This window comes from Micrasema longulum, unplaced genomic scaffold (assembly GCF_059751315.1).
Source record: "Micrasema longulum isolate JH-2025_06_02 unplaced genomic scaffold, ASM5975131v1 h1tg001067l, whole genome shotgun sequence".
Taxonomy (NCBI): Eukaryota; Metazoa; Arthropoda; class Insecta; order Trichoptera; family Brachycentridae; genus Micrasema; species Micrasema longulum.
The window spans coordinates 460,880-488,526 of NW_028278255.1; the positions used below are offsets into that span (position 1 = coordinate 460,880).

At 33.5% G+C, this 27,647-nt stretch overlaps 2 protein-coding genes across 2 annotated transcripts in view; one reads left to right on the forward strand and one right to left on the reverse strand.

The window, feature by feature from the left end:
* LOC148277234 ((E3-independent) E2 ubiquitin-conjugating enzyme UBE2O) overlaps positions 1–21,334 on the forward strand; it is a 28,045-nt gene extending 6,711 nt beyond the window's left edge. Inside the window, exons 7-22 of the mRNA XM_088233160.1 lie at positions 501–708; positions 1,181–1,389; positions 2,812–2,947; positions 3,156–3,242; positions 3,527–3,695; positions 4,384–4,514; positions 4,959–5,048; positions 5,637–5,787; positions 6,948–7,580; positions 9,061–9,187; positions 10,562–10,657; positions 12,624–12,799; positions 13,247–13,446; positions 14,413–14,610; positions 17,350–17,500; positions 20,702–21,334. Coding sequence (XP_088089286.1) covers positions 501–708; positions 1,181–1,389; positions 2,812–2,947; positions 3,156–3,242; positions 3,527–3,695; positions 4,384–4,514; positions 4,959–5,048; positions 5,637–5,787; positions 6,948–7,580; positions 9,061–9,187; positions 10,562–10,657; positions 12,624–12,799; positions 13,247–13,446; positions 14,413–14,610; positions 17,350–17,500; positions 20,702–21,039 — 3,100 coding nt within the window. The 3' untranslated portion in view covers positions 21,040–21,334. The remainder of the gene's footprint in view (positions 1–500; positions 709–1,180; positions 1,390–2,811; positions 2,948–3,155; positions 3,243–3,526; positions 3,696–4,383; positions 4,515–4,958; positions 5,049–5,636; positions 5,788–6,947; positions 7,581–9,060; positions 9,188–10,561; positions 10,658–12,623; positions 12,800–13,246; positions 13,447–14,412; positions 14,611–17,349; positions 17,501–20,701) is intronic.
* Positions 21,335–23,215: 1,881 nt separating this feature from the next.
* On the reverse strand, positions 23,216–27,449 carry LOC148277235 (nudC domain-containing protein 3). Its single transcript, XM_088233167.1, has 4 exons — positions 27,333–27,449; positions 26,713–27,245; positions 26,119–26,316; positions 23,216–23,759 (listed from the first exon to the last, which is right to left on the reverse strand). The coding sequence occupies exons 1-4, from the start codon at positions 27,437–27,439 to the stop codon at positions 23,494–23,496; spliced, it is 1,104 nt and encodes a 367-aa protein (XP_088089293.1). The 5' UTR covers positions 27,440–27,449; the 3' UTR covers positions 23,216–23,493.
* Positions 27,450–27,647: the final 198 nt, after the last annotated feature.

A 27,647-nucleotide genomic window follows, 5' to 3' on the forward strand; every position in this document is an offset into this window, starting at 1 on the left:
AAAATAATCATAATCATATAAATTAGGCCTGTTATAGCAAATTACGAAATCATTATTTAAAAAAAAAATAAGAGTGACGTAGATGTGACGTCACAAGAATTAATAATAAAATAAAAATTAACACATTCAAAATCTACGATGACAAATACATTTTGTATTTTGAATATAAGTTTGTGAGATTTAGTTATTGTTATTGCACATCAATTTCAAATGTTTAAATAATAAATTAATCATGCCTGAACATTGTAAAACTATGACCCGGATTCAATTGAATAAATTTGCAGAAAAATGTTTGTTAGGTTGGGGAAGAGAATTGTCAGAAAAATTGCTGAAATACATTCATAAATAAATAAAAAAGATTATTAAAGGTAGTTATGTTTTGTTATTTATGATCTACACATAAAAATGTCTGCATTAAAACAGGTTGTACCTAGTTAGGCAGACTACATATAATCCAGAGAAATCCAGAGTATTATTAATGATAATATTTGATTTCCCAGTTGCGGCACTTGGTCCTCGCACTGCTCATCCAGCCCCAACAACTCGTGGCGCGGGCGCCGCCTGCCGCAGCTGGTCACCAAGTTCCTGAAGGGCAAGCGCCTCAAACGGAGTGCCCAACGCGAGCCCAGCCACCCCAAACCCAAGCCCGGGGACCGCTTGGTGGTGGAGACCCTCGCCACCACTAGCAAAGCCAACGTTGTCTGGCAGGTAATGCGATTTGTCCAAGTCTAGGCATTTACTGTCATCGGGTGGGTTAAGCGATCGCTTTATTCTAGGTACTGATTTTTTTTCAATTCTCGCGGCGCAGGTCCATTCATCAGGTAATGCAATACCCAACCAGCCATATAACCAGTAGGTATACACTATACATAAGATATAAACAAGAATAATAAATCAAATAAATTAAAACGCAAAATAAAACCTCATTTAAAGATAGTAATATTTTTGTAAGTAATTTAAAATAATATTAATTAAGACATTATACATTAGTGTCCTGCTCCAATGGCTGCCACATACTCAATCCCCGGCAGCTTTCCACCAGTTAATTATAGCATCTACGTTTTTTTCCAGTCTTTCTCTGAGGGCTGCTATACAGTTTAGTAGCAGTACGTTCTACAGAGAGACACATGTTGCTATACTCAGACAAGGTTAATTTGCATTTTTACATTTATTATTGTAGGATGGTACGATAGAGCTTGGGATTCCGTCCATAGAGCTGTACCCCATCCACCACCTGGACGGGCAGGAGTGCTTCCCGGGCGACTTTGTGGTCAGCGGTAGTGGCTCCCCTTCCCTGCGGGACTACGGAGTGGTACAGAAAGTGGATCACCACGGACGCACGGCTGTGGTCAAGTGGTTTAGGACCTACACCAGCTGCCAGGAGCCAGTGTAAGTAATCTCTTACTGTAGCGGTCACAAAAATTGCATCACCAAATATTTTCAGGTTTGTTAGAAATTACAATTAGTGTAAATTTTACTATCCTTACTACAAAGAATGTGTTTAAACAAACTAATCATTCCGCCGTTTCCCTGTAAGGGTAAGCAGAGAGGATGGAACGCCATATCACTCTATCTTTGCATACAGACCTCGCTTCCTTTATATTCATACATCTTCCCCTGCACGCAGACCGATTATTCCGTCTTTTGACAAGTCCATATTTAAGTATTTGTTGGATCCAAATCCAATCCAATCTCAACCAATTGAGCCATGCCTTTCTCAGTCTTCCTCGATTTCTACATCTATTAACATTCGCATCATAAATCTTTTTAGCCGTTCTGTCCATTCGATCTACATGTTCAACCAAGGATTTAACCATGCTTCCTTCTTTTCTCGCACTAGTTTTTTAAATATATCATCCCACTATGCATCATCTTTCTTTCTTCCTTGTTTTAATATACCTCATACTTCCATTGCTGATTCCCGCATACCGGTTTTCAAACATTCCTACATATCATCAATACTCTTTCCACACATTCATCTATCAGTCTGCGATTTACAGCCCTTTCAAAATTATCTTTTATGCAATCATTTTGGAGGTTTTTAACTTTGACTCTATAAGGCGCCTGTACTTTACGGGCTTTGAACCGCCATCCTTGAAACGCGATGACTCTTGATACTACCAAGAAGTGGTTGGTTTCCATTTTGGCTCCTCTGTACACAGCGTATCAATTGTTGCATGGTTCAATCTGGAGTCAATGACTACATAGTCAATATTAGATCTTTCATCATTTCTCTCCCACATGTACTGGTAGATTTTCTTATGATCAATGAATGTATTTGACACAAAAAGGTTCCATTCCAGATATAGCTCTAGCAATGTTCTTCCATTATCATTCTGCCTTTCATCCCCAAATATACCTAGGACGACTCCATCCTGTCTCTTGGAGTTCCCACTCATTCATTACACTAGTCCTAAACTTATACTTCTCTAATTCGTTGAAATTCTCAAATAAGTTTAAACTTGCCGCATATGCCGATTAGCTTCAAGTTCAAATCACAAAACATGTTTTTATAAAACCCTTTGAATTTCTGTTCTCGTGTTGTTTCTATCAGTTCCACTTGTAGGACTTTGTCAGTTGATATTACCCATTTTTTCCAGAAATCATCTTCAAATTCAAAGGTACCGTGATAAATTCTCAATAAAATATTTAATTAAAGTATTTCTTATATTTCTATTAATTTTTTTAACATATTGCGATCCCCATGGCTTCGGACTCTAAGTTTGAGAAATTATTCCCTAGGGATTCAAATCTAGTAGTTATCTACAAAGATTAGCACAAACTCTAAAAATGAGGTTTATTTTTTTACAGCCCACAGCTGATATCAGAAAGTGAAGTGAGTGTATACGATCTGAAGGACCATCCAGACTTCCAATACCGACCAGGAACGGTGGTCATCCGTGTGGCTAACTTCTCTGGAGCTGAGGCTGCTTGTACTGCCGGACAGGTCAGACCATGACATAATATGAGGGGGCTAAAAGCGAAAATGCCCCTGTTCTTGATCACTGTTTTTGAGAAGAACAACAAAACCAGTAGCGAAAATACTATTTCTTGCATGTTCAATGTGCACATTGAACTTAAAATGAAGTCTTTTCACTACTTGTTTTACCACGCACAAGTTGCAATAATTTATTTTATTGTATGTAACTTTACAGGTCATTGACAACTTTCCTTCAGGCCGTGTGAATGTATGGTGGGTCGATGGCCACACTAGTATGTGCTGGCCACAAGATCTATACAAGGTAATCATCATTACAATTTTACTCGTTAATTTAAGCCACTCCAAAACCTCATTTTTAAAATTATTTGTTTTAATTAGTTCTATGTTTAAAGTTAGATTATTACACATTCACAACTATTAATCTGATGGGTGTACATCTAATGCACTGTGTTTTAAATATGTAAATGAAATACTTTATGAATTCATGTGTTCGTGCAGGCGGTTTTTAGGCGGAACTTATTCAAGTCCCTGTTAATATGCATATTATGTATGTATATGGAGACTTTTTGTTTATTGCTATTTTAGGTTGGGGAATACGACTCTGATGAGGGGGACCTTTGGGCCGAAGATGGCACTGGATCCGAAGACTCCTGGGAGACGCAGTACTCCGGGGGGTCTACAGGGGACAGGGGTGGTAGGGAAAGGGACCAGCCAGGGGGAGATGGAAACAGTGATGGATATGCACACCTTGAAAGTAACATAAATCAATTTTACCATACTAAACAGTATAATGTAGCCTTGAGAAACAGATAATAATTAAATAGAATAGAACAGTAGTCTTATTTACTGAAATAAAAATTGTTAATTTGTATCAATGAAATCAGTTGATTTGAATCCAGTCAATGAAATCAGCTGATTTGAATCCAAATTAATGAAATAATGGTAACTCCGTTTAAAATGTGTTTTTTTTGTGAGATGCAGTCTGTTTTTACTTCTGGAAATAGCTGTACTGAAAAAAAATATCACGACCTTCTCATAACTAATCACAAAGCAGGGCACTTATAATTTAGAGTTTCCAGCGTAAAAAAGACTTTTATTTAAAGTAAATATAGTAAGGATTTGAACCTCGGACCTCTGATTCGTGAGTTTGCGACACTAGACATAGGTACTGGACCACTGCAATTTCAATTTGCAATTTTTGCCGATTTGTGCTATATTTTGATGAACCATAATAAGAATAACAAAAATGTACATTGCCATTTTTGTATAGATAACCAAAAGGGCGCTTTAAATGATTGTAACATTAACTGAAGAAACTAAATTACACTATCAATAAGCACTAAAAAGACTGTTCAAAAGATTTCGCATGTAAATGCATTTTTAGTTTTTTTCCATAACGCTAGTTCACTTTCATATTTTTTTTATGTTTACATGTTTCATAGGTTCCGGCGAGTTCCCTAAAGTACCCCGTTGCCTGGAGCCTCGAGCTGCGGCACACATAGAAAGAGGAAGAGCTGCTATGGCCAAACTTGAAGAGATGTTTTCTAAAAATCCTGCTCTACAAAATCAAGAAGTTAGTATCTTGTGTTGTTTGTTTTAGTTATTTGTTTTAGAAATTTGCCTAAGCAGGAAGAATATGTTTTGTACTTTCTATCAAAATTGACAAATTCAGGAAATTGCAATGTTTTTGCAAATGCAAACATTTTCAAAAGCTGTAATGCTTATCCACACCTGATGGTGCATAGGGCGCTGCATTGTTACACCAAATGCAGCGTATCTTAATCATTTGTTACATGTAGGCGAAGTGATCAGTCTTATTATTATTCCAGGGACAGTGAAATATTGCAGTGTAAGTGCAGTAGAAAGATGGTTTAATCTTTCAGAAATCACTACACTATGAGATGGGATTATCTCCACTCAATTGTTCTATTTCATTACTTTTTCCTTATAGTAGTAATTGAATCAAAAATCGTTATTTACAAAGAACTGCATGTTAATTTTTTTTTTTTTTTTTCAGATAATGAGAAAATTATTGAATCTCTATAAAGATTGTCGTTTCTTAGACAGGCTCTTGGGAACATCTTTCTTCCACGAAGACCACTTTCAGGTATGTAGCATTTCCGTATTTCTTATAATCTCCTACTAATTACTACAACTAGGTAACTTCAAAATCAGCATTTTTGTATCCTCCTCCCGTGCTACAAATAGACAAGTCATGCATTCAAATCATCATATGATTTGAATGAATCACGACAATGCCCATTTGTAGCAATCACGGAGGAAGATACAAATGAGTGTTTTTGGTGGGTAATAAAAAAAAGCTGATTTTAAAGTTACCTAGTACAAGCTATTTTAGACCATGAACTGGCACATGAATCCGTTTTTTAGTGTAGTAAAAAATATCATTTAAAATATTACTTATTATAGTAATATGCCTTTTTGATTAGAGCTGGTTACAAAGGTTTAAAAAAACAGTTTACAATATTAAACTCAAATTTTCCATAGTTTAAAATAAAATTTTTAAGAAATTTCATGATTTTCATAGTATGATAAAGAATGATGCTTATAATTTGATACAAATTTTATGATTCACATTTCTATATTTTTTGATCAGTAATATGAAAATAAATAAAATATTATATTACTAGGATTTAATATATATTGTGTATCTCTGTATAAAAAAAATATATTTAAGGGTTTATTGGAGAGAGTACGCGAGCGCGGAGGAAGCCGTGATGTGGGAGCCAGTGGAGGTTCTAGAAGAGTTCATAACCAAGTACTTAGACTGTTCTCACACGATGAATCTGATGCACAGATGGTTTCCACCCAACCTTCTACCATTACTGGTAACAGTTATTACTAGATATACTCTTTCCAATATTGATATAGCTTAATTAATTGATATGTTTACTGATAATTGTAAAAAATAGTATATAGTCATTTAAATCATTGTAAATATTAGTTGATATACCCATGTAATATTAACTAACCTAAAAATACTACAAAAATACTTAATTTAATCGTACATACAATTTTAATAGGGCCTTTCTATGTTTTTGTAAAAATTATCGCTTTTAAATAAGCAAAAAACATAGTTGGGACTTGAATAAGTGGCTGAGCAGCACTTCCGTTCTCATGAAATGCCAAAAAATGGCTCGATTTGTGGATAACTTCAAAAGATGTGTCGTTCTTTCGAGATGGTATTTGTATGCTGCCAGAAAAATGCGAGAAAGTAGTCGATAAACAGTATTTTAAATTTTAGTTTATTTATTTTATTTATTTATTTATTTAAACGCCTTGTAGGCTTTTACATGTTTTACATATATTTATATATAAAGAACAGACATATTTTACACAAAAGTAGCAAAAAATTGAAAATGAAGTAATAAGAAAAAGAAAAAGAAAATAAAAATATATAAAACTAATCTTACATATAGTACATACATACAGATATTCCAGTAGAGAGAACAGAAGTTCATTTTTTTGGTTATATTAAAAGAATCTTAAAATTAGAAGAATGTAGAAAAATAATAATTAAGAATACAATATAAAACAACATAGTATTATTTAAGAATTTAAATTTGGAGACAATAAATTGATACACTGTCTTTTAAATGACATTAATTACTAATTTAAAAAAAAAATATATATATTTTCTACGAAAAAACAGCAAGAACTTATTTAAGTTCTCAATACATCGATAGTTATATCATTAGAATTGTAAAAATTCACTGTAAATATTCAATATATTTTGTGGAAATTCCGTATTCTTAGTTACAAGAGATTTGAATGTTCAGAATTTCTTACTTGACACCACGATATGTATTTGAACGAGCATTTAATTATTACTAAATGTTAAATGATTGATGGCTTATATTTTCAGTTCAGTTAGGTGCCACATAGTGGCATCTATAAAACAGAAGAGTCATAAAGATGTATAAGATTCCACTAATCCTATATGTATTTTTTACTTTCTATGTATCTTAGAAAATTTATTTGTTTCCAGATGGTTCCGAAAAAATTGTTGACAATCCTGCAACACTCAAACCTGAACAGGAAAATCAGTCAACCATTGAAACTACTCCAGAGATAACCACCGAAGCTCCAACTCCCTTGTCCCAGTCAGAAGTCGACAACCTAGCCTTGGTCAGCGATCACTTCATCAAGGTGTTTTGTTCCGTCCAGGTAGTCAACAATTCCAGCAACGATCCGAAGAACATCTCGTCAGATGCGATTTGTCACGATCTCAGCGACATAGATAAATCTCCGAGAACTAGGAAACTAGATATCGACTGTGTTAGGAATCTCTGTAAAACTTTTGTCTCTGAGGGAGAATGCAATCTCAAAGAACCCGTTCCCAGTACCTGTCTTCACTCTTCATCGAGCGAAGGTTCTCTTTGCAAGTATTTAACGCCCGTGGGAAGTATGAGCGACTTGACAGCTCAGCAAGGGGAGAAGAGCCCCCTCGGTGCAGTGGGAAAAGTGACCGTTAGCGAAGATTCCGGAGTGGACAGTCAGTCATTGTCTATCTCACACTCTGTCAATAACACGGGATCCTCTAATGGAGAATTTGAAAGTAGTTTTCACTCCAGTGACCTGATACCTGAAGATTCAGTAAATATAGAGAACACACTTCAAAGTAAGTTCTATGTACTAATAACATCATATATATATATAAGTCGATTTGAGTGTAGTATGTAATTGGAAAAACATGGATGAAAGTAGGCTGAATGGTATCTTTCAGGCGAAAGTGGTAACACTATGTATGATAGGTGCACAAATATCGAGACTCGTGCATTACGTAATCGCATTATGGACGCATCATTGACAAAATCAAGAAAGGAGTGTTGCGTTGGTTTGGACATTTAGAGCGAATGGATAATGAAAGAACAGCTAAAAGGATTTACAATGCGAATGTTGATGGATGCAGAAAACGAGAAAGACCAAGGAAGACATGACTGAATTCAACAAATACTTGAAGACGGGCATGTCAAAAGTTGGAATAATTGTCATGGTGCATGAGATGTATGAATGTAAAGGAAGCGGGGTCTGTATGCAAAGACAGACTAAAATGGCATTCTGTTCTCTCTGCTTACTCACTTACATTCAATAACAAAAACAAACCATCACGCTGTGTCTCCATAAGGGTAAGCAGAGAGGATAGAACGCCATATCACTGTCTTTGCATACATATCTTGCTTCCTTTGCACTCATACGTTTTCTCATGCACGCGTGCTGATTATTCCGACTTTTGACAAGATCTTCAAATATTTGTTGGATTTGGACGTGCAATGTCTTTCTCCGTCTTCAGGATATTAACAGCAATATTTCAAGAGTGGAGCAGTCACCAGTGTTGCACTTCATTTTTGTGAGAAATATTATTTACTCTATTAATGTGTAAATAATATTTCCAATAAGTAAAGCTACAAAAATTGAAATTTCAGTTTTTCTAAACTGTCGTGAATTTTTAACTGCAGTCAATTTACAAAATATGTTTTGTATTTCATTATCATAGGGTTTTACAATATGGAAAAAATATTTTAAATCTATTGGTATTTGAATTTTTGTAGAGGTATTTTATTATACTCTACTAGATAGTAGCTTTTTGTTAGTTCATGTAAAACATATGATTGAATGGATTTAACGGATTTAACCTCGAGGAATAAATAAATAAAATAATTCAAGTTACTTACAATTTTTGGTTTATTACACATGAAAATACAGAGATTACACAAATAATATTTTAGAGTGAATTTGAATACTGGTGAAGACAGAGAAGGGCGAATGACGTGTTACGTGACCTTATATAGGTCCATTGGGCACTGCGGCCATAGACGACAAACATCCTCGTCTCTCACTCTCTGGTGCCCACAGTTTGTTGTAATTAAAGCGTATAAAATAAAAGTTTTCACATTTCTGATTCTAGTTACAAATTCTTTTTTACTCTGAAACTTCTATTAGATTGACGTATCCAAGAGAGAGTAATTCTTTAGCTCGTTCAAAATGTCCACATAGCATTTTGTTTATAAACATTAAAATATTAAAAACCTTATTGAAATAACCCTGTTATATTGGCCTACAATGGAGCTGATTTGACCACTGAGTGTATTACTTTTCAGTATCGTCTCACGTGAATCCCGTAAGTTCCTCGTCTCCCGAAACGCAACTCTCCACTAGAAATGTTTGCCAAAAGCTTTGCTCTCTTATAAATGTGCAAATGATGAAGGCGTGTGCAGAAATTAGCAGGTCAGTCCCTCAACTAAACGGTCAGCTTTATACTAAACAGCATTTTTCCCATATTTTGGATCACTCTCGTGTACATGCATAGTTGTTCCTATTTGTCGGATTGTAGTGTAAAGTTCGTATAATTTACTTTTTTTAGTAGAGGTTTAATTGTGTGTTAATAAATAACAACATTCTGGCAATAGAGTGCACTTTATTGCTTGTTTTATCTCACTATTTCATCTTAAATTTACCTTCTATTGTTACAGATCCACATTATCCAATCATTTACATAAGAATGTGTTTTATTTTATTTCAGTATTCTTTCTAATTATTCAGTAAACCTTTGTAATACATACTAATATCGCAAATCATAGTCTGAGATCCCCATTAGGGAGTGCGGAAACACTAGATCGTCAAAACAAAAGAAAATGGAAAAGAAAATTTATAGATTGCAAGACTGCAAAAATTCAGATGATGCTTTAGAAAATCCAAAGAAATCTTTTAGCATCTCCCTTAACTCTTTTTTGTAATGTATTTAAAAAAAGAAATATTTGCTTTCTATGATTTACCCAAATAATTAATTTTGAGGGTCATTTTCAATGAGTTATAAAACTCACTATAAGAAAATGTGAATCAAGTCGGGGTACAGTGGGATTCGAACCGCGAACCTTTGAGCCGTGAGTCCGAGACGCTAGCCACGGGACCACAACCCGATTTTGAATATGAAAAACAAAGATTTAAAAATCTAATTTCTTTTCTAAGATTGTCTGTCTGAAGTTTTGCCGCCTAGCCCTGGGTCTTGATTACAATGGGAAGGTAACAGAGTTATCTTCAATTGTATATAAAGTATACTCAAATTTTCTGTACAATAAAGTGTATGTTTGTATGAAAATTTTAAGTAACTTTATCGATGAACGCATTTCTAACTTTGTATTATATAAATATGTACTTAAATTTTATTCAAAAAATTCGGTTTTGCTTTATAGACAATTAATGATAACTCTTTTCACATCACATTGTAATTGCTTCCCTGATATGATAATAAAATCTTATTTCTCAAATATTTAATCAAAAGCGACACGTGGCTTTAAAACATCCATCTTATCAATTTCAGATTTAAAAATTATTTACTTTTTAAAATCCTCAAATATTCTTTGACGGAAAAGACCTAATCTTCGGGCAAATTGTATATAATGTTTTCTCTCGTGTAATAATGGTATAAAAAGTATGTAGTTTGTGTGCGCTAAGGTTAATACATACATATAATATGCATATCTGCATACTGGGATGTTACCACAGTTGAAGTCAATTATTCGCGCATGTGTTTTTATACATATCACCGATATAATCAAATGTGAACATTGCATGTAGATTGGCTTCTGTTTTCTCTTTCAGGAGGCGCCTTTTAGTGTTAGCGGATTTCATAAATAAAGTTATATTCCGAATGGCTCAGACCTCTACTGAGGCACCATTGCCATACCGCTTTTCTGAGTGAGCCTTCATTTTTGTTTTTTAATTTTTTGCATTTGTCTTTTCTGCCATGATAAACACAGAAAGATCCACATTTTATCTCAATACTGAGACTGTATTATTTTATAATACCACATGCACCTTCTAATAATGTCAAAGAGTATAAATAATATTCTTCTAATAATGATAATAATATCACAAATCAGAAAAAAATTGATGACATATAAAAAATCTTTAGTTAAAATTAATATCACTTGTAAGACTTTTTAAATTTAACTTCGGATTATAATCTACAGAATTTGACTTGGCACATTAGTAGAAATTGTTTTGTAATTGAGAAAATTATGAAACTTTTCAAATTAATTCATTAGTTTATATTTGTTTATTATTCTTTGGTATTTCTCGTCATCATCATCCCCTTTCTGCACCTAATGGTGCATAGGGCACTGCATTGGTACACCAATCGCAGTGTATCTTGATCATTTTTGTTACATGAAGGTAAGATGATGAGTCTTACACTTCTGGTAACAGTCCAGGGACTATAAAATATTCTTGTGTAAAAACATCTTTTTAAATAAATATTTCATTTCAACCATGTCGGAAATCGAACCCGTATATCGAACTATGGTATTTTTATAATTGCAATATTAATTTGCCTTTCTTAATTTATTAAACACAAGCTTGATATGTGCCAAATATGCAGTACCATTGAATACAAGTGGGCATTTAATACAGAAATGTAAAAATATATTTTTAAAATAAAATAAATTCAAGAATACTTCGAATTATACATTCTTAAATTTGTGCGGATATTCTGAGTTTTTCAGGGCAGCATTGCGTTCTTTTACATTTCTCAAATATATAATGTAGTATAATTTTATTATACTAAAAATCGAAATCATAATACTACATATTATCGTTGTTGCGGGGGCAATATCTGTCAAGTGAACTTACTTTTTAAAAGTATTTTTAATTTCTCATTAAGATTATACAATTTTGTTTCAACAAAACATAAATAAATAAAAAATAAAAAAACTTTTTGCTATCAGTAAAATCCATCATCAAATGGTAAATTTTCCTCTTTCCTCTTTTTTCCTTTTTCCCATTGAGTAATAGTTTTGATTTAAGGTAATTTATAAACAAATACGTTTATTTATATTTTTATATATCTTTAGCTTTTTAATATTTTTTTTCTACTGAATATGTTCTGTAACTTGAATTATATAAATAAAACTTTTATTTTATTGGTTGGTTGGAAGAAATTGCCATTTGGCAATAAGCCCGCCAATGTACAAATAACATTATGTACAAAAAGTGAAAAAAAAAAAAAAATTGTTTTATTAATCTCCTGAACAATTTTTTAAATGTTACTATCAGGTATTACCGGTGCAATGTTTTTATATTTGAGAATTATAAGTGAACCATGTGTAATTATTCTGTATTGTCCGTGATGCACTCCTTTCAATTTTTATTTTACTGGCGTATCCAATATTTACATTCAGTTTATTTTATATCATTTTTTTATTCTTTGCCGTTTCACGCACCACTTTTGCCCTAGAATAATGTTGAAATCATAGTGTCTTGCCTCCACAAATGCATTACTAGAATTAATGAAACATTAATGAGTATGTACCAAAATATATTTTACTTACTCAATTTATTGTATGGTTACCGCATATGTCTGTATCCAAAAAAGTAAACATACATCCTTACATTTCAATTTAACATTTCCATATTTATACTAGTCAACTTTTTGATAGATATTTCAACAGCGATGGAAAAACTCATTGAAGAGGAATTATGGGAGTCTAGACATTTACCGGGCTTATGATCTGTCATTGGTTTGAGTTAATCACTTTACACATTGTATGATATTCACCATTTTGCCAATGTTTGAACATCCATTACCATGTTTTGTTTGTTTGTTTTAATAAAATATATCTGTGTTTACTGAAAATGTGTTAATTATATTCTATGCAATTTTCAGACAGTACGATGCTCTTGTGGTCACAATGACTGAAGAAAAAGATGTAACTAAAGAAAATGATAAAGAAGCAGATGGAGAGGAGATGGAATGTTGTAATAAACCTGAAGTTTCTGCCAAAACTGAGGAGAAACCCAAAGACAGTACAGTCGCCAAAGAAGAAATCCTGAAAATTGAAGGTGACCTAATATTATTTTATATTAAGTTATTTAAAGCTTTTAGCCTAAAAAAAATACCTGGTGTACAACTTAACCTTTAATTTATTTTGAAAACTACAGATATATGAAATTAAATATGACTTAGTGTATTTACCAGTTTGTAGAGCGTTAAAAACTTTACAAAACTGCATCATTAAGTCAAATCCGCATATTTTCGAGTTAACGTTTTTTGCCAGTATACCCACGATATATTCGTAATTCATTTTTAATACCTTTTAGATCTTTTTTATTTTCTCATTTGTATATCCAAATGGATGGAAATTTATATAAAAAAAATATCTATCTATGTGTGGTATTCCATGCTAATTTAGAACAGGGTTTGTATCCCTGTCCAGGAAAGAATGAAAATACATTGATAAACCTATGAGAAATAAATAAGCTAATTACCGCTTTGATATTTACTTCCAGAAGTGGCAAAACCAACAGAAAGTGAATGCGTGGCGGCGAGTTGTTCCAGCGAGGAGTTGGGAGAAGGGTTTTGTATCTTGGAGAGCGCCCCCGGAGTACACCACTTCCGCCTGTCCCTGCTGCAGCCCAGCGAGCCCCGACTGTTCCAGCAGGCTATACGGAGGGAACTCAAACTGCTGCGATCTCATCTGCCACAGGGGGTAAATAACAAAGAATTTTTATTTTCAGGTATTTTCTAGTACGTGAAATAATTTATAAAGGATTTTACCTATAGTAGAAGATGGGTGTTGTGCAGGTGAAATAACCTTTTTTTTTTTGGTATTTATCAAGTTGGAGAGTGCCAAGAGCAAACATTGCATCATTGGTTCCTAGTACGCAACACTACCTACCACAGAACCAGAACCTGGCTCATTATATTTATTTATTTGAATTATTTTAAAATATAGTCCTCACTAAGCTGGAGGGCATTTCACAATGCATTTTTTCTTATGAGAGTACATAAATAATATAAAGTAAAACCTTATTTTTACGTTTTCCCGCTTTTACACCAAAATGTTAAGTCTTATTTTTCTTCATACATTCCCATACAAATATTTCCCCCAACATTTTATATTTTTCATCAACCTGGTTTATGTTTAAAATTAATTTTATGTGTCAAAAAATCTAAATCTATGTCGAACTAAAAACATTATGCATTATGCGGAAAATTTAAAGTTGAAATATACACAAATGTGTATTGTTATGTGGTTGTAATATGCTTTATTACATTATTTTGTTTTCCATGTATCCATAAATATGTATATAAATACATTTTTAAAATGACATATCTAATTAAACGAAAAGACAAAAAAGGTAAACTCTCTTTTTCTTAGCCTAAGGCGAGGATTAAAGCCACAACTTTAAGTTTATTTGCACTATGAAGGCTGTCAAGTAAGTCTTCTTTTGCACCCCGTGAAGTTTTTGCCACCGACTGTCACCGATCAAAGGCTTTTTATTTTAATTTCTATTACTGGTGTTAATTTACAGATGAAAGTAATTTTATATTTATCTCATGTGTTGGCTGAATTGAGCTGGTCGGTGGAAGAGTCGTGAGAGGATTGGTCTACCTCTCACTTCTACTTTGCAATGTATAATATTTTTCTCAATTTTCTGATTTTTTTTCATAGGTTTGGGTGCGTGGGTATGAGGATCGAATGGATTTGCTGTCCATCATGATAGCCGGGCCTGCCAAGACTCCGTACGAGGATGGGCTGTTCCTATTTGATGTCCAGCTCGGTGGAGAGTTTCCTCGTGCGCCTCCCATGTGTCACTACATCTCCTACTGCTCCGACAGACTGAATCCTAACCTATACGAAGACGGGAAGGTAAGAACTTGTTGAAATAAAAACTCAAAAGTGCTTTATTTAGTTGTGCAACTAAATTTTCGATTCTTAGACTTGTCAGTTTTTAAAGATAACAGTTAGAAAATCTCAAGTTTTTTGTTTTGTATTACATGTTTCGTACTCATAAAAGTATCTATCCTCAGGTGAAATATTTTTTATTTCTACTATCGACTAAATATGTAATGTAATTCCACAAAATAAACCTCAAAACAAAAAACAGTATAAATAACGCCAAATAAAAAAAAGTGTTCTTACGCATGGTAAAAATTAGAGCATTAAATTGTACGGCAAAGTTTCTTAAAAAAATTATGAATAAAATAATAAAAATGAACTACTTGCATGACGTCACTAGTTCTTCCGAATCAACCATTGATAAAAAAGAGAGGGAGGCAAATTTTCAGTTTACGATAAGGTAACTGACCAATCAGCAGAACTCACTGAGAAGAAGGGGAAGAGAACTTGAGATGTCACAGGGAAGTAATTTCAAAAATACAAATCTTAAAAATCATACTGCTGATAATGTGATATATAATAAAATAAAAAAAGTAGGCTTAGTTTAATAGTCTATAAACAAATACTTTTTTTTTAAAAACCACTGAACTTCATCATTCAACTTTGGACAGAGGGTGTGAACATTAGATCACTAACCTGGAATCTGTGACAGTACCACTGAGTCATAGCCGGACTATTGGGACCAGTTGTTCTAAAAAAAGTTTAGTTGCATAAAAGTCGAATATTGTTACGTTTTCAACAAACTAGAGCAAATGTCTGACAAAAAGAATGAGGAAGTGCTTCTTGCTAGCAACAAAGAAGACCTGCAATTCTTGGTAACAAAAGTCTACAATATATGCAAGAAAAGTGATTTGCTGAAGAATGTTGATGAAAGGGATAAAAGCATGTGTGATCATTTTTAATGGAGATATTCTGAATCAGGTAATAGAATTTGTGTAGTATGTTTACTAGAAATGGAAAGACTGAGAAAGATATTGAAAGTAGGATGAGTGTCAGGAACAGGGTGTATGTCGCGCTTAAGTCAACCCCGCTAAAAAAAAATTACAGCCGGAGTCAAAATTGGCAGTTCGCAATGTAGTCCTGGTGCCAACCTTTATGTATGGGAGCAAAGTATGGAATTGGAAAACAAGGATGAAAGTAGACTGAATGTTGTCAAAATGCGATCTCTCAGGCAAATGTGTGGTGTCGAGATCTGTGTATTTTGTACAGCTGAGACGAGCATTATCGACAAAATCGAGAAAGCAGTTGGTTACATTGGTTTGAACATGTAGAGAAAATCGACAATGAAAGAATGGCTGAAATAATTTACAATGCGAATGTTAGTGGATACAGAAATCGAGGAAGACTGAGAAAAACATGGCATAACCAAATTCTACAAATCCTCGAAGATAAACATGTAAAAAGTGGGAATAATCATTGTGCATTCATGAGGAGATATATGAATGTAGAGGAAGCGAGGTCCGTATGAAAAGACAGACTAAAGTGGCATTCTATCCTCCGCTTACCCTAACAGCAAACAATGTGATAGCTTGTCTGTTGAAAGATAATACACAACTAGTTTTGGCCATTTTGACAAACTGCAACATTATTAAATTTAACCTTAATCTTTTAGTGGGTATTTACGTTTGCATATGTATTTGCGCCTATATGTATGGTTCATTATTTGGGGCTCTTTTTTCATCTGGTTTATAATTATGGGGGTATGTGTATATTTTATGTTAAAATATTGTTTTTATTTATTATTATCATTTAATTTTTAATCAAGAAAGACGGCATAATGCAATGAAGTGTCGTATTATTACATAATATTATAAATATTATAAAGTTAAACACAATTACCCCCTCCTCTATCCTTATCGACACCCACTGTTCACTGTTTCTTTTACGTATGTATATCTACATGAGGGAGTATGGTAGTTATCCGTGGCTCTATCCCACTGGGTTCCTCTTGGGTATGCTTGGGACCAATAGTTTTCAACTTAGAAGGGATGGGTCTACACTGACCCATTTTTTCAGACTGTTAAGGGGTTTCATCGATAACTCGGCCATTTTAGAGAGTATTAATTTTTATGTTCCTGATGGCAATCTCCGACAGCGTCAGCACAGACTGTTTTACCTCCCGGTTTCCAGAACCAACCTGCCTCTGGTCATGCCGATTGGAAGAGCAGTCAAGCAGCTGAACATTATCACTTTGGAGATCGACATCTTTCACATTAGTGAAACTATGTTTAAGAGGCAAATACTCTTGCTATTAGAGAGTATTATACCTTAATAATGTCGAACCATTGCTCAAGGGTTCTTGGTTTGATATAAAGTTCCAATTTAACATTTTAAATCCTTTGTTATGTTACTTTGTGAATAAATAATTTGAATTTGAATTATTGAATTTGAATTTAGTCATTATATAACCCTGAAGAGGGCAACGTGAGTTGCCGAAACTAGTCGGTTGCAACAATAAATAAGTGATTTATTTTTATGAAGCAATTTTATTTATTTCTTTAAAATGTAACAATGAACCACAAAGTTTGTGCAAAACATCCAAAATAGAATATTCAATATTTATAAAACTTATATGTACTCAGTTTGCTGCATTCCAAGGTGTTCTGTATGTGGAGATTTTTTAACAGAACAAACAACACAACTAATTGTATGGCGTCTCTTTAGGTTCCGAGAGATATTTTTTATATTTATGATTTATTATTTCATCAGGTTTGTGTATCCCTCCTGGGAACATGGTCGGGTCGCGGTGTGGAGGTTTGGGGTAAGGAAAGTTCCCTGCTGCAGGTTATCGTATCTCTTCAGGGTCTCATCCTGTGTGCCGAACCATATTTCAATGAAGCTGGATATGATAAACAGAAAGGTAACTTTAAAAAATTAAAAGGTTGGTAATTTATTTAGAGATATTATGTAGTTGTATTTTGAAAGAGTCAACTTATTCTTCATAACGAAGACAAAGTTTATAAATTTATTTAGAAATACTGCTTATTCCGAGTATTATTATCACATACTATTGATATTAAAATTGAAAAATAAATACATATCGTCGTCTAGCTAACAACACCGCATAAGTCATTTTTGTCCTTTTTACAGGATAACGAAAAAAACTACTTATTTTATTAAATGCAACCACATGTAAAACAGTACATATAAATAAAATAAAAATTAGCCTTTATTTTAAATAGAATTTTGAATCCAAAACATATCCTTGGCAGAAATTTAAAATTCTTTAAGGAGAATAGTGTAAATTGTTTGAGAGGGGTAAGAGAAAATTAAAGAAAAATTCGGTTTATTGTTTTCGTATATATGTATATATATAAATGCCAATTTGTGTTGTAGAATGTTATTATTATTATTATTAAACACCCAGAGGACTCTTACAATATACAATTTAAAAGTTCTTAAAGTATATAATTATAGCAAATAACGGAAAATCATAAATATGTAATTAATTGTTAAAAAAAAGGAAAAAAGTAAAGAAGAATTTAAACAAAAAACATATTGAAAAGAGGAGAATCGTGGGGATGGCCATTCAATGGATGGGATAGCTGATTTAATTGCAGCAGGAGTGGTGTGGAGTAAGTCCAAAAGCTCTGCGTAATTATTAGCAGTTCTGTGCATGCGAGCCAGGGGAGAATGGTGAGTGTCGTTTGTCCCGTTGTACTCGCATTGGAACATGTGATGGAGTCTGGTGGTGCTTGTGGGTACACAAAGGTTTATCAGGGACAGTAATTTTGTGCAATCTATTAGGGTGCATACCACTTTCTGCATTAGAGTGAGGTCAGCAATTGTCCTTCTGGTGGAGAGCAATATTAACTTCAACTCAAACATCAAAGTTTGGTAGCAAACTTCATGTACAGGTTTACCTGTTTTTATCTGTTTGTAGCGAAAAACTTCCACTGAACTCTTTCCAATTTAAAAGAGTTGCTATTGTACAAAGGGCAACAGACTGACAATGCATATTACAGCTGTGATGGGATCAGATATTATTGAAACGATGCTACTAAAATTTGTTGCATTACAGATTATGAAGCCCAGCGTCTGCATAGCCTTATTAGCAATTATCATTCTATGGTGCATAAAGGTTAGCTTTTCATTAAAAGTTATCTGGGACAGTTGTTATTAAAGTGCCGTTATTAGAGTATGGTGATGGAATGTGGTTTTGTGAAAGACAAAAAGACATGTTTTCATTTAGAAACAAAAGGTTGGATTCACACCACTTAAGGCTGTAGTCTGCTTGTATTTCTTTTCAAAGTCAAAAAATTAAAATTTGGCTTCGGCCACTTTCATGTTCAATTTGTTATCTTTAAATTATTACAATAAATTTTAGTTCAATACTTAGTCTTTATTGAGATCCCAGATACCTAGATAGTTTAGTCTAAATTTGAAATGGCGTAATCTGCCGGTCTAAAAGTAATTATATTTTAGTTACATAAAACTTTTAAGTATATTTTTTAACAGAAATACCTTTAAAAAAGATTATTTTTATCTAATTTATGTTTTTTTATTTTTTTATTATTGCGCGATTTAAAAACACATTATTTTTAACATGGCAAAATCCTATTATTTCCTAATTTTGCGTTCATTTTACCAGACTACAGCCTTAAGAAGTGTGTCGATATTTTATTGAAGGTGAAGTATGTAATTTGTGCATTTTATTTCTCTAAATAGCTTCAAATCATCAGCATATCGCAAGAAAATTGTTTAGGTAGATCATTAGTACAAAGAAATGGACCAAGATGAGAACCTTGTGGTACCCCCCCCGATCTAGCTGTAAATTCGCATGAGCGATAGCCATTTAGATTTATAGCAATTCTCCTATTGCTAAGCTAACTTATGTGCCAGTTTAAGATGGTCCCACAAATTCCTAGTGCTTCTAATTTGGCTGCAAGTATAATATGATTTACCTTATCAAAGGCTTTAGACAAGTCCGTATATAATATTACATCAACTTTGTGATTTGTGACGAGATTGTGATTTGAAGGTTTGTATTATATAATTTTCATAAAAAGCATGTCCGTAGTGGTCGCCCATCCCGCTATAACTGGCACTACTAAACTGGATGGGATTTTATTTAACACAATACTCTCAAACAGCTTGGGTATGGTTGAGAGTATGCATATTGGTTTTTAATTGGTTATGTCACTGGTATCATTGGATTTGTGTATTGGCGCTATGTGACCAAGCTTCCACAAATCGGGAAAAGTACCTGTGGTTAAGGAAAGATTAAATAACCTTTGAATAGGAGCTGCTAGATACTGGGCGCATTGTTTAAGAAATGAAGGAGGAATTTTGTCTGGTCCTGCTCCTTTATTATTCTCAGGAAGATTTTTGCTATCAAGAGAGGGTCCATAGTCCATAGTCGATGATACACACGTGTTAAATTAGATCACCTAAAGTAAACTAATGACCGACGATGCAATGTCATCATTTTCTATCGAATCCAATACAACTTATATTGCAACTCCAGCAATATTGCTCATAAAGACGGGATCGTCGCCCTGCAGTACATTCACATCGTCCCTATTATGAAGAAATGAACTACTAAGAAATATGGTCTATAAAGAGACCACAGGACGCAGCCAACGTTAGTCAGCAGTTCAAGTCAGTCAGCCCAACAAATTCACGTCACTCAGTTCCAGCATGTAGTTCAAGCGCAGTTTCTTCAACCCATCATCGCTGCTACGCTTGTGCTACACAACCAAGTGCTGTATCTTATTCGCCATGTAATAAATACGCATTAAACAGCAATCTCATGTCTTCTCGGTCAATCTCTAACTGGGGTAGGAACTCCAACCCAACCAACGCTCAACTACTTTATCCCACATGTTCTATATAATTTTACATAATTAAAAAATATGTTTTTTTTTTGTTTTCTCTTCTCTTCTCTACCTTAAACAATTTACACTTAGTCCCTTGCAGCATTTAAAATTTCTGTCAACAATTTTATGTATAAGTTTTAGAAACCTTTTCTGCTGTGTTAAAATACATAATTATTTTCTTTCAATCTATCAATTGCGTAATTTGTAATGTTGACCGAATAAAATTAAAAAAATTTCAACAGGATCACAGCAAGGCAATGAAAATTCTCGTATGTATAATGAAATGGTGCTACTCAAACTGGTGCAGTCCCTCACCAAGCTACTCGGGAACCCGCCGGAAGTATTCCGGCAGGAGATCCTCTCCTTCCAGTCTACGCACGCTGCGTGCCTGTGCGCTCGGCTGGAGAAGTGGATACTCCTGTCGCAGAGCCCCGACTCCGCCCCTGCTCCCACCACCTCGCCACCAGAGTACCCCCTGATACCGGTGAGCCGCGGGTTCTGCCTCACGCTGGACTCCTCCCTGGAAGCCTATCGCGGCGCCCTCCGCAAAGTGGGTATCGCAGTGACTAAATTGTTATAGTCGCGGTTGTGCCTCGGCGCGCGACAGACCGTCTCATAATGTACCTACTGTCTGCGCTGTGATCCGCTGTCCAAGGATCGGGCCTTGAGATGTTGCCTTGTTTTACTACCTACCGTGTACGCTTTTCCCTCTATTCCTTCGCTCGGTCGGGAGATGTCCGTGTAACGGGTCTACGCATTATAAAGTGATAGATTTTCATTGAATGTGAAAATTTCCCTAGTTTAAATTTTATTTATTTTTGTTATATTTTTATCGCTCGCTTTGTTACTTTAATCGAGCGTTCATGGAAAAAAAACTTTGTTATTTATTTTATCTAAAGTTGGTTATTAATATAATTTGTCATGTGGTAATTTATGTCAATTGGTGTTACTTTTGTGATATTTCTTCATCTTAGTAAGTTAAAATTTTAGCTTGACATTGTTTGATTCGGTGTGATTTCTGAGGGTAATGAAATGAAGAATAACCTTATAATTATTGTAACTAAAAAGAATTATTAGAGATTAACCAAAACGTTGATTCTTGTCTCAAAATTATCAGTTTACTTTATTATTAGTGGCAAACTCTCCGTTGTTAAATTAGTATCTGTATTACTATAACAGACATCTATAATTAAGGAAGCATTTTTACATTCAGCCAGTCATCAAATTTTATCGTGGATAAATTTACACTCAATATGACTAGTAGTTATAGAACTGTTAGCTAATAAAGCAATATACATGTAGACATAGTCACTGTTGCAGTAATTAACGCATCACACCACAATGGATTACACCGTCATCCGATGTGAGATGATATGTATATAAATCCTAAGTGATAATTAGTAATATTGTCCCTCCATTGAAAACTATTCAAATTCATTTTAGTAATATTATGTAGATAGCATGTCAAAATAAATTCTTTGATCTCTCGTTGAATTAGTGTATGTATTTTTAATTGTTTGTACGAGGCTTTTTATTTAGTGTTTTACAAATACATGATATTTCCATTTGACATTATCCATTGCTGGGCAATGTGGACTCTTGGTAACATTGCAAATATTTCTACAATAAATGTATTATTAGTTAAAATCTTCACTCGCTCAGAGTGGCATGTGCCAATGATTATTTTCTTTTTACTTTCTATCTATTTGTTCTCCAACGCGCCTCTCAATTCTAGATGTATCGTAACGTGTCTACATTTCAGAGTATATTTTTCAAGAACTATATTTTATTAAAACTCATTTTGATATAAGATTTGTCCACTTTGTATTTAATAGTATATTATTTTCATGATTCTGTAGAAAATACCTAAGTGATATTATTCATAATATTTATAATTCTTGAAAAATTGATTTTGTTTAACGCTTAAAGAAGACTTTCGGTTATTATTTTTTGTTTGTTCAATATGTATTTATAAAAACTAATGTAATAAAAATAAATAAATCTCCTCGTCATCCCAATGTTCATATTTCTGTTCATTTCTAGTACACATTTCTCTAAAAACAATTCTTATAATTGATATAATGATTGTTAACCTTTTAATAACAATATCACATTATGTGCATGGATACACCGAATGCATATAGCTTGACCAGTATTATCATAAATGCTTTTATGCAATAAAATTCAATTAAATATTGTAATGGTGGTTTAGTAAAAACTTTACAATAAAACTTGAAGAAAATAAACATTTTACTCATTGAAATATCAGGTACTTGTTGTTATAAGAAATATGCACAAATTAAATAAAAAATAATATTGTTACTGGAATGTCTTATTTTTTATTCCTGCTTCCCTTCGCCCCCCTCTTTATTAAATATATCGGAAATATTTTCTGCATTGTGAACTTAATGACAATAAGCCTCAATATTCTAGAAATTAGACTTGGTTATGCAAGTATATGGGTATCCAATCGGAATCAACCGGCTAAGGGAAGGTAACCCTGACAGAAACATCCACCAGAGAAGGTAACGGGAAACCACTCTGGTCATATTTTCCCAGGAATCACTTTGGTGAGTACATCAGATAAGAGTTGAGGACCTGTTCCAAGTAGCGCAGGACAAAGATGCTTTCGGTGCAGTGATCCCCAACGTGGGGGGGACCTGACAAGTTAGCCTGTTGGCGTATTATGTAATCATCTTAGGGTAAGTGGTACAATTTTATTTAGTAAAACAATAACCTTTTATAAAAAAGGAAGATTTTTATAAAATTTTATATTAAAAAAAAAAAAAAACATTTAAAAATGTAAATGAATATTATGTACAGAAAATATGGAATTTAATCAAAATCAACACTATTTAAAAAAAAAAAACTTATTTGGTAAAAATTGTACATTTGATCAAATTGGACTCTATTATAAAACATTATGTAAAAGCTAATGGGATTTTATGAAAATAAATCATTTTAAAATGGGCCCAGAGTGGAAAATGATCATTCAATTGCATAAGTGAGACATAATGTATTTTTTTTACACGGATTATTGAAAAACGTTTGGATCATAGGGAGTATTTGCAAAAGGTGAACCAGGCATATTCCAAGCTTTTTTAAGAATATCTTGTTTCTTGAGTTCATCAGAAGTAGGTTTTCCAGCCAACTTCTGTATTTGGTTCCACTGCAGTTCTCTGACTTTAGCCATATGATCTTCGGGAAGTTCGTCTAATGGTCTGGAGCAGTCTATTTTGGTTGTATCAATTTTATCTTCACTTTGTAGAAGAGCATTCCACCATTTTTCAGATTGCTTTTCTGAAAATCAGTATTTTTTATTATTTTACCATCACACCGTTTCTCCGTGGGGGTAGGTAGAGAGGACAGAATGCCATATAAATCTGTCTATGCATACATACCTCGCTTCCTCTACATTTACTCAACTTCCCATGCACGAACAATTATTTCGACTTTTGACATATCCATCTTTAAGTGTTTGTTGAATTTGGTTATGCCATTTCTTCCTTGTTTTCTGCATTTATCAACATTCGCATCATAAATCTTTTTCATCATTCTTTCACTGTCCATTCCCTCAACAGTTCCAAATCAACGCAGCTCTCCTTTCTTTTGTGTGCAACTATCACATTAGTGCATATCATACATAGTTTTACCACACATTCGCCCGAGAGATCGAATTTTGAAAACATTTGGCCTACTTTGAGCCTTGTTTTTCTAATTTCATACTTCGAATTAATAAATGAGCTGTTACAAAAATAAATATAAATATGTTCATAGTTGAAGTGAGTCACACATCTCCGTGTTGCTTTTATAACCTCGTTTCAGTAATAATCAATTTGTGAAAATCAGCTATGTAAAGGAAGTTGAATTAACTTTATTAACTTTTTTACTGAACACACAATGTTGAGAAATTAGTATTTCCAACATTCGATATTAAGTTATCTAATCCAAGAATGTAGAAGAACAAAAGGTACGAAAAATTGCTTAAGTAATTGATTCAAGAAACAGCCGATGAGATAAATGAGATGTGGATTTTTTCATACAGGGATGGTTATCTGAGAAATTTGTATGTAATTATTTCATAGTGATTTTGTATAAATCGGGATAGTTGAAATATTTAAATGTGATGGCCATGACGCTTGCCTTAAGCTGAGGGATTCCAGGTTCGATTCATGGCGATATCACATTAATTAAATGTATTTTTTCTTAAATCCGAGTGATTTGTGCTGTAACTGACCATTATAGCTAGGTTCCATTGAGTGTTGTGATTAAAAGATAAATGAAAAAACTTTATTTAATTTCTCTGTAATCCAAACACACTATAAACCGAACCTTCAGTAATCCGAACCATACCATCGGGTGAAGGGAGAAAAACTTAAAGAACTAAAGCTGCCTCCAAGTCTTATTGTTACTCGATAATGCTCCTCCTGCCCATCCAAATAGCAGCGATTTGACAAGTGGTGATGGACAAATTACGGTTATGTTTCTTCCTCCGAACTATACTCCACTCATGAAGCCCGTGAAACAAAATGTTATTCAGGCTGTGAAAATTTAATATAGCAAGAAACACCTTTTGAAAATGTTTATGAAGAAGATAGCATCTTATCTATTCTCAAGAAAATCATTGTATGTAATGTAGTGTGTAGTATTTGACTTGATAGAATATTAATCAATTCATCATTATTCCCTTTCCACACCTAATGGTGCATAGGGTACTGCATTGGTACACCGATCGCAGCATATCTTGATCATTTTTGTAACATGAAAGTGAGATAATCAGTCTTACGCTCCAGGTACCAGTCCAGGGACTATGAAAAATTCTAAGTGTAAAAACACCCTTTCAAATAAATATTACATATCAACTACGTCGGGAATCGAACCCGAGACCTCTTGCATGATAGGCAAATGCGCTGACCATTACACCACGAGGGCGACTACTGGTAGAATATTGGGAGAAAGTAACCCCTAATCTAATTAATAAATTGTGGCAGAAAGTTTGGCCTACATAGGGTAGGTTCATGAAGGAAAAAATAAATAGTCTTGTATCAAATTTTATAGTTCATATCTAAATCTATGAGAAAAAAAAACACACTGTTCATTCAAAACAATTTTTTTCTATAAAAAAATGTCATAAAGTTCATACATTTAAACAAACAGTGTTGTTTAAAAAAGGTTTTCTTCATTTTTCAAACTCTATATTTCTGTGACAAATCACTTTTGGAAGATTTGATTCTCAAATATGCCATTATAACTTTTGAGACTTGTTTGCAGTGGGCAGTCGAAAACAATGTGGAACCCCATCAGATTATGATTTTGCGCCAATTGCGTGATAAAGCATAATATTAGAATCATGCAAAAGGCGTTTGTCAGAAAAAAATCCAGATTTTCTTATATCAAATGCGCAATTAACACACATTTTATACCTACTATGGTTTATAATGAGTGTATTTTATTTATGAACAACATGCGAAAAGTTTGTTTTATTTTCAAAGATAATCGGTAATCCGAATATTCATTACACCGAACAGGCTCGGTTTTTAATTGTTCGGATTATAGAGACTATACTGTATTGATGAATGCTTTTCCATAGTTACATCAGAAACGCACAATTTTTCAAATACCCACCTATTCAATAAACTATAATTATATAAATACAAACCAATATGTATCCTTAGTTTTCCTTCACTCATGGTCCATATAGTTTCAGCTTGTTTTATTTTATTTGAGAATTTGTCATTTATCAATGTGTTCCATTCCTTCTGAGAATTTATACATTTTAGCACAATGGAGTCCGATGCTGTGACTAGGTTTAATTGCTTTGATGAATTTATTTCTAATGGAAGGTTTACAGTAACATCTGAAAATACGTTTAAATATTTTTTTAATCACTTTTAAATAAAATGATTTTAATAACTTCTAAATAAACACAGATAAATAAAAATGTTTTAAAAAATAAGAGAAATATTTTTCTTAAATAAGAACACTAGATAGTTCTATCTTTATTCTTCAAATATTTTAATTCATTGGCACCACGGTAGGCAATTGGTCCATATGCATACACTTAAGGCTGCTGGGTCCTGTTTGCTAAGCACCAATGTGCAATAAACATGTTTGTACAGGAAAATAAATAAACCGAACTCTGAAAGATCGAGCGAGATGCTAGTGTTGACTGATGTTGAAGCCACAGGGGATGCCTTATTCTACAGAACTCATACAGATTTGTGTTAAATATAATGGAATATAAGAATATTACCTAAGTCTCCAATAGTCTGTGACCAACTGTAATGATCTGTTTTGGCACCATTGTATGTCTCAAAATTTGACTGGTATTGTGATTGATTACTAGATACATCTCTTTCCGGCTGATTATTTAATCTATCATTTGCACATTTACTTCCTATTTGAATATAACTTTCTGCACTGTCTGAGATAGTTAATGATTCGAAACGCGCTTCGGATAGCTCGGAATCTATATCATCGTAGATTGTAGAGTCGCATGTGGTCTCGGTGTTAGATATCTCAATTTCCTCCTGAATTTCTTGCGGTTCATCGGGGTTGATGTATTCAGTAGCTTCGATTTCTACTTCTTCAGCGACGGGTGGAACGATGCATTCACTGTCATCGATAAGATCATGACAATTCTCTGGCACATTAATGTCATGGCTAGCATCTTTATTCAAAGGGTTACATTTTCGAAGCACTCTTGTGACCAATTCTTCGGCTACGCCGGGAGGAAATCCAGCGCTCTCCGGAACTGATTCGTCTCGTATATAATAAAAGTCAGTTCTAAAAATTGTTATATTTGAAACCATTATTTTCCGTGCATGATAGTATAACAGGCTGATTAAAATATAATACAAAAACAACGCTTACCTTCTTGACAGAAAACCAAAAACAGAAAACAAAAATCCTACGAGTGTTTTGTTTTCTACCAAAATGTTCATTAAAATATCGTCATTATTGGCGGCTGTATCGGCCATTTTCAAACATAGAATCACCGACTATGACATTTGAAACAAACGTCAAAAAATGTTTAGAAAAACAAATTTCCCGAAAGTTCTCAGTGGTTCTTGGTACCTATCTTAATTGCTTTTTTTTGGTATCCACCGTGAATCGTACCAAAATAAATAAATGGTTTTATTATAAATTTTAATCAGTTTTGCCAAAACAAAAAAAATTGTTTTTATT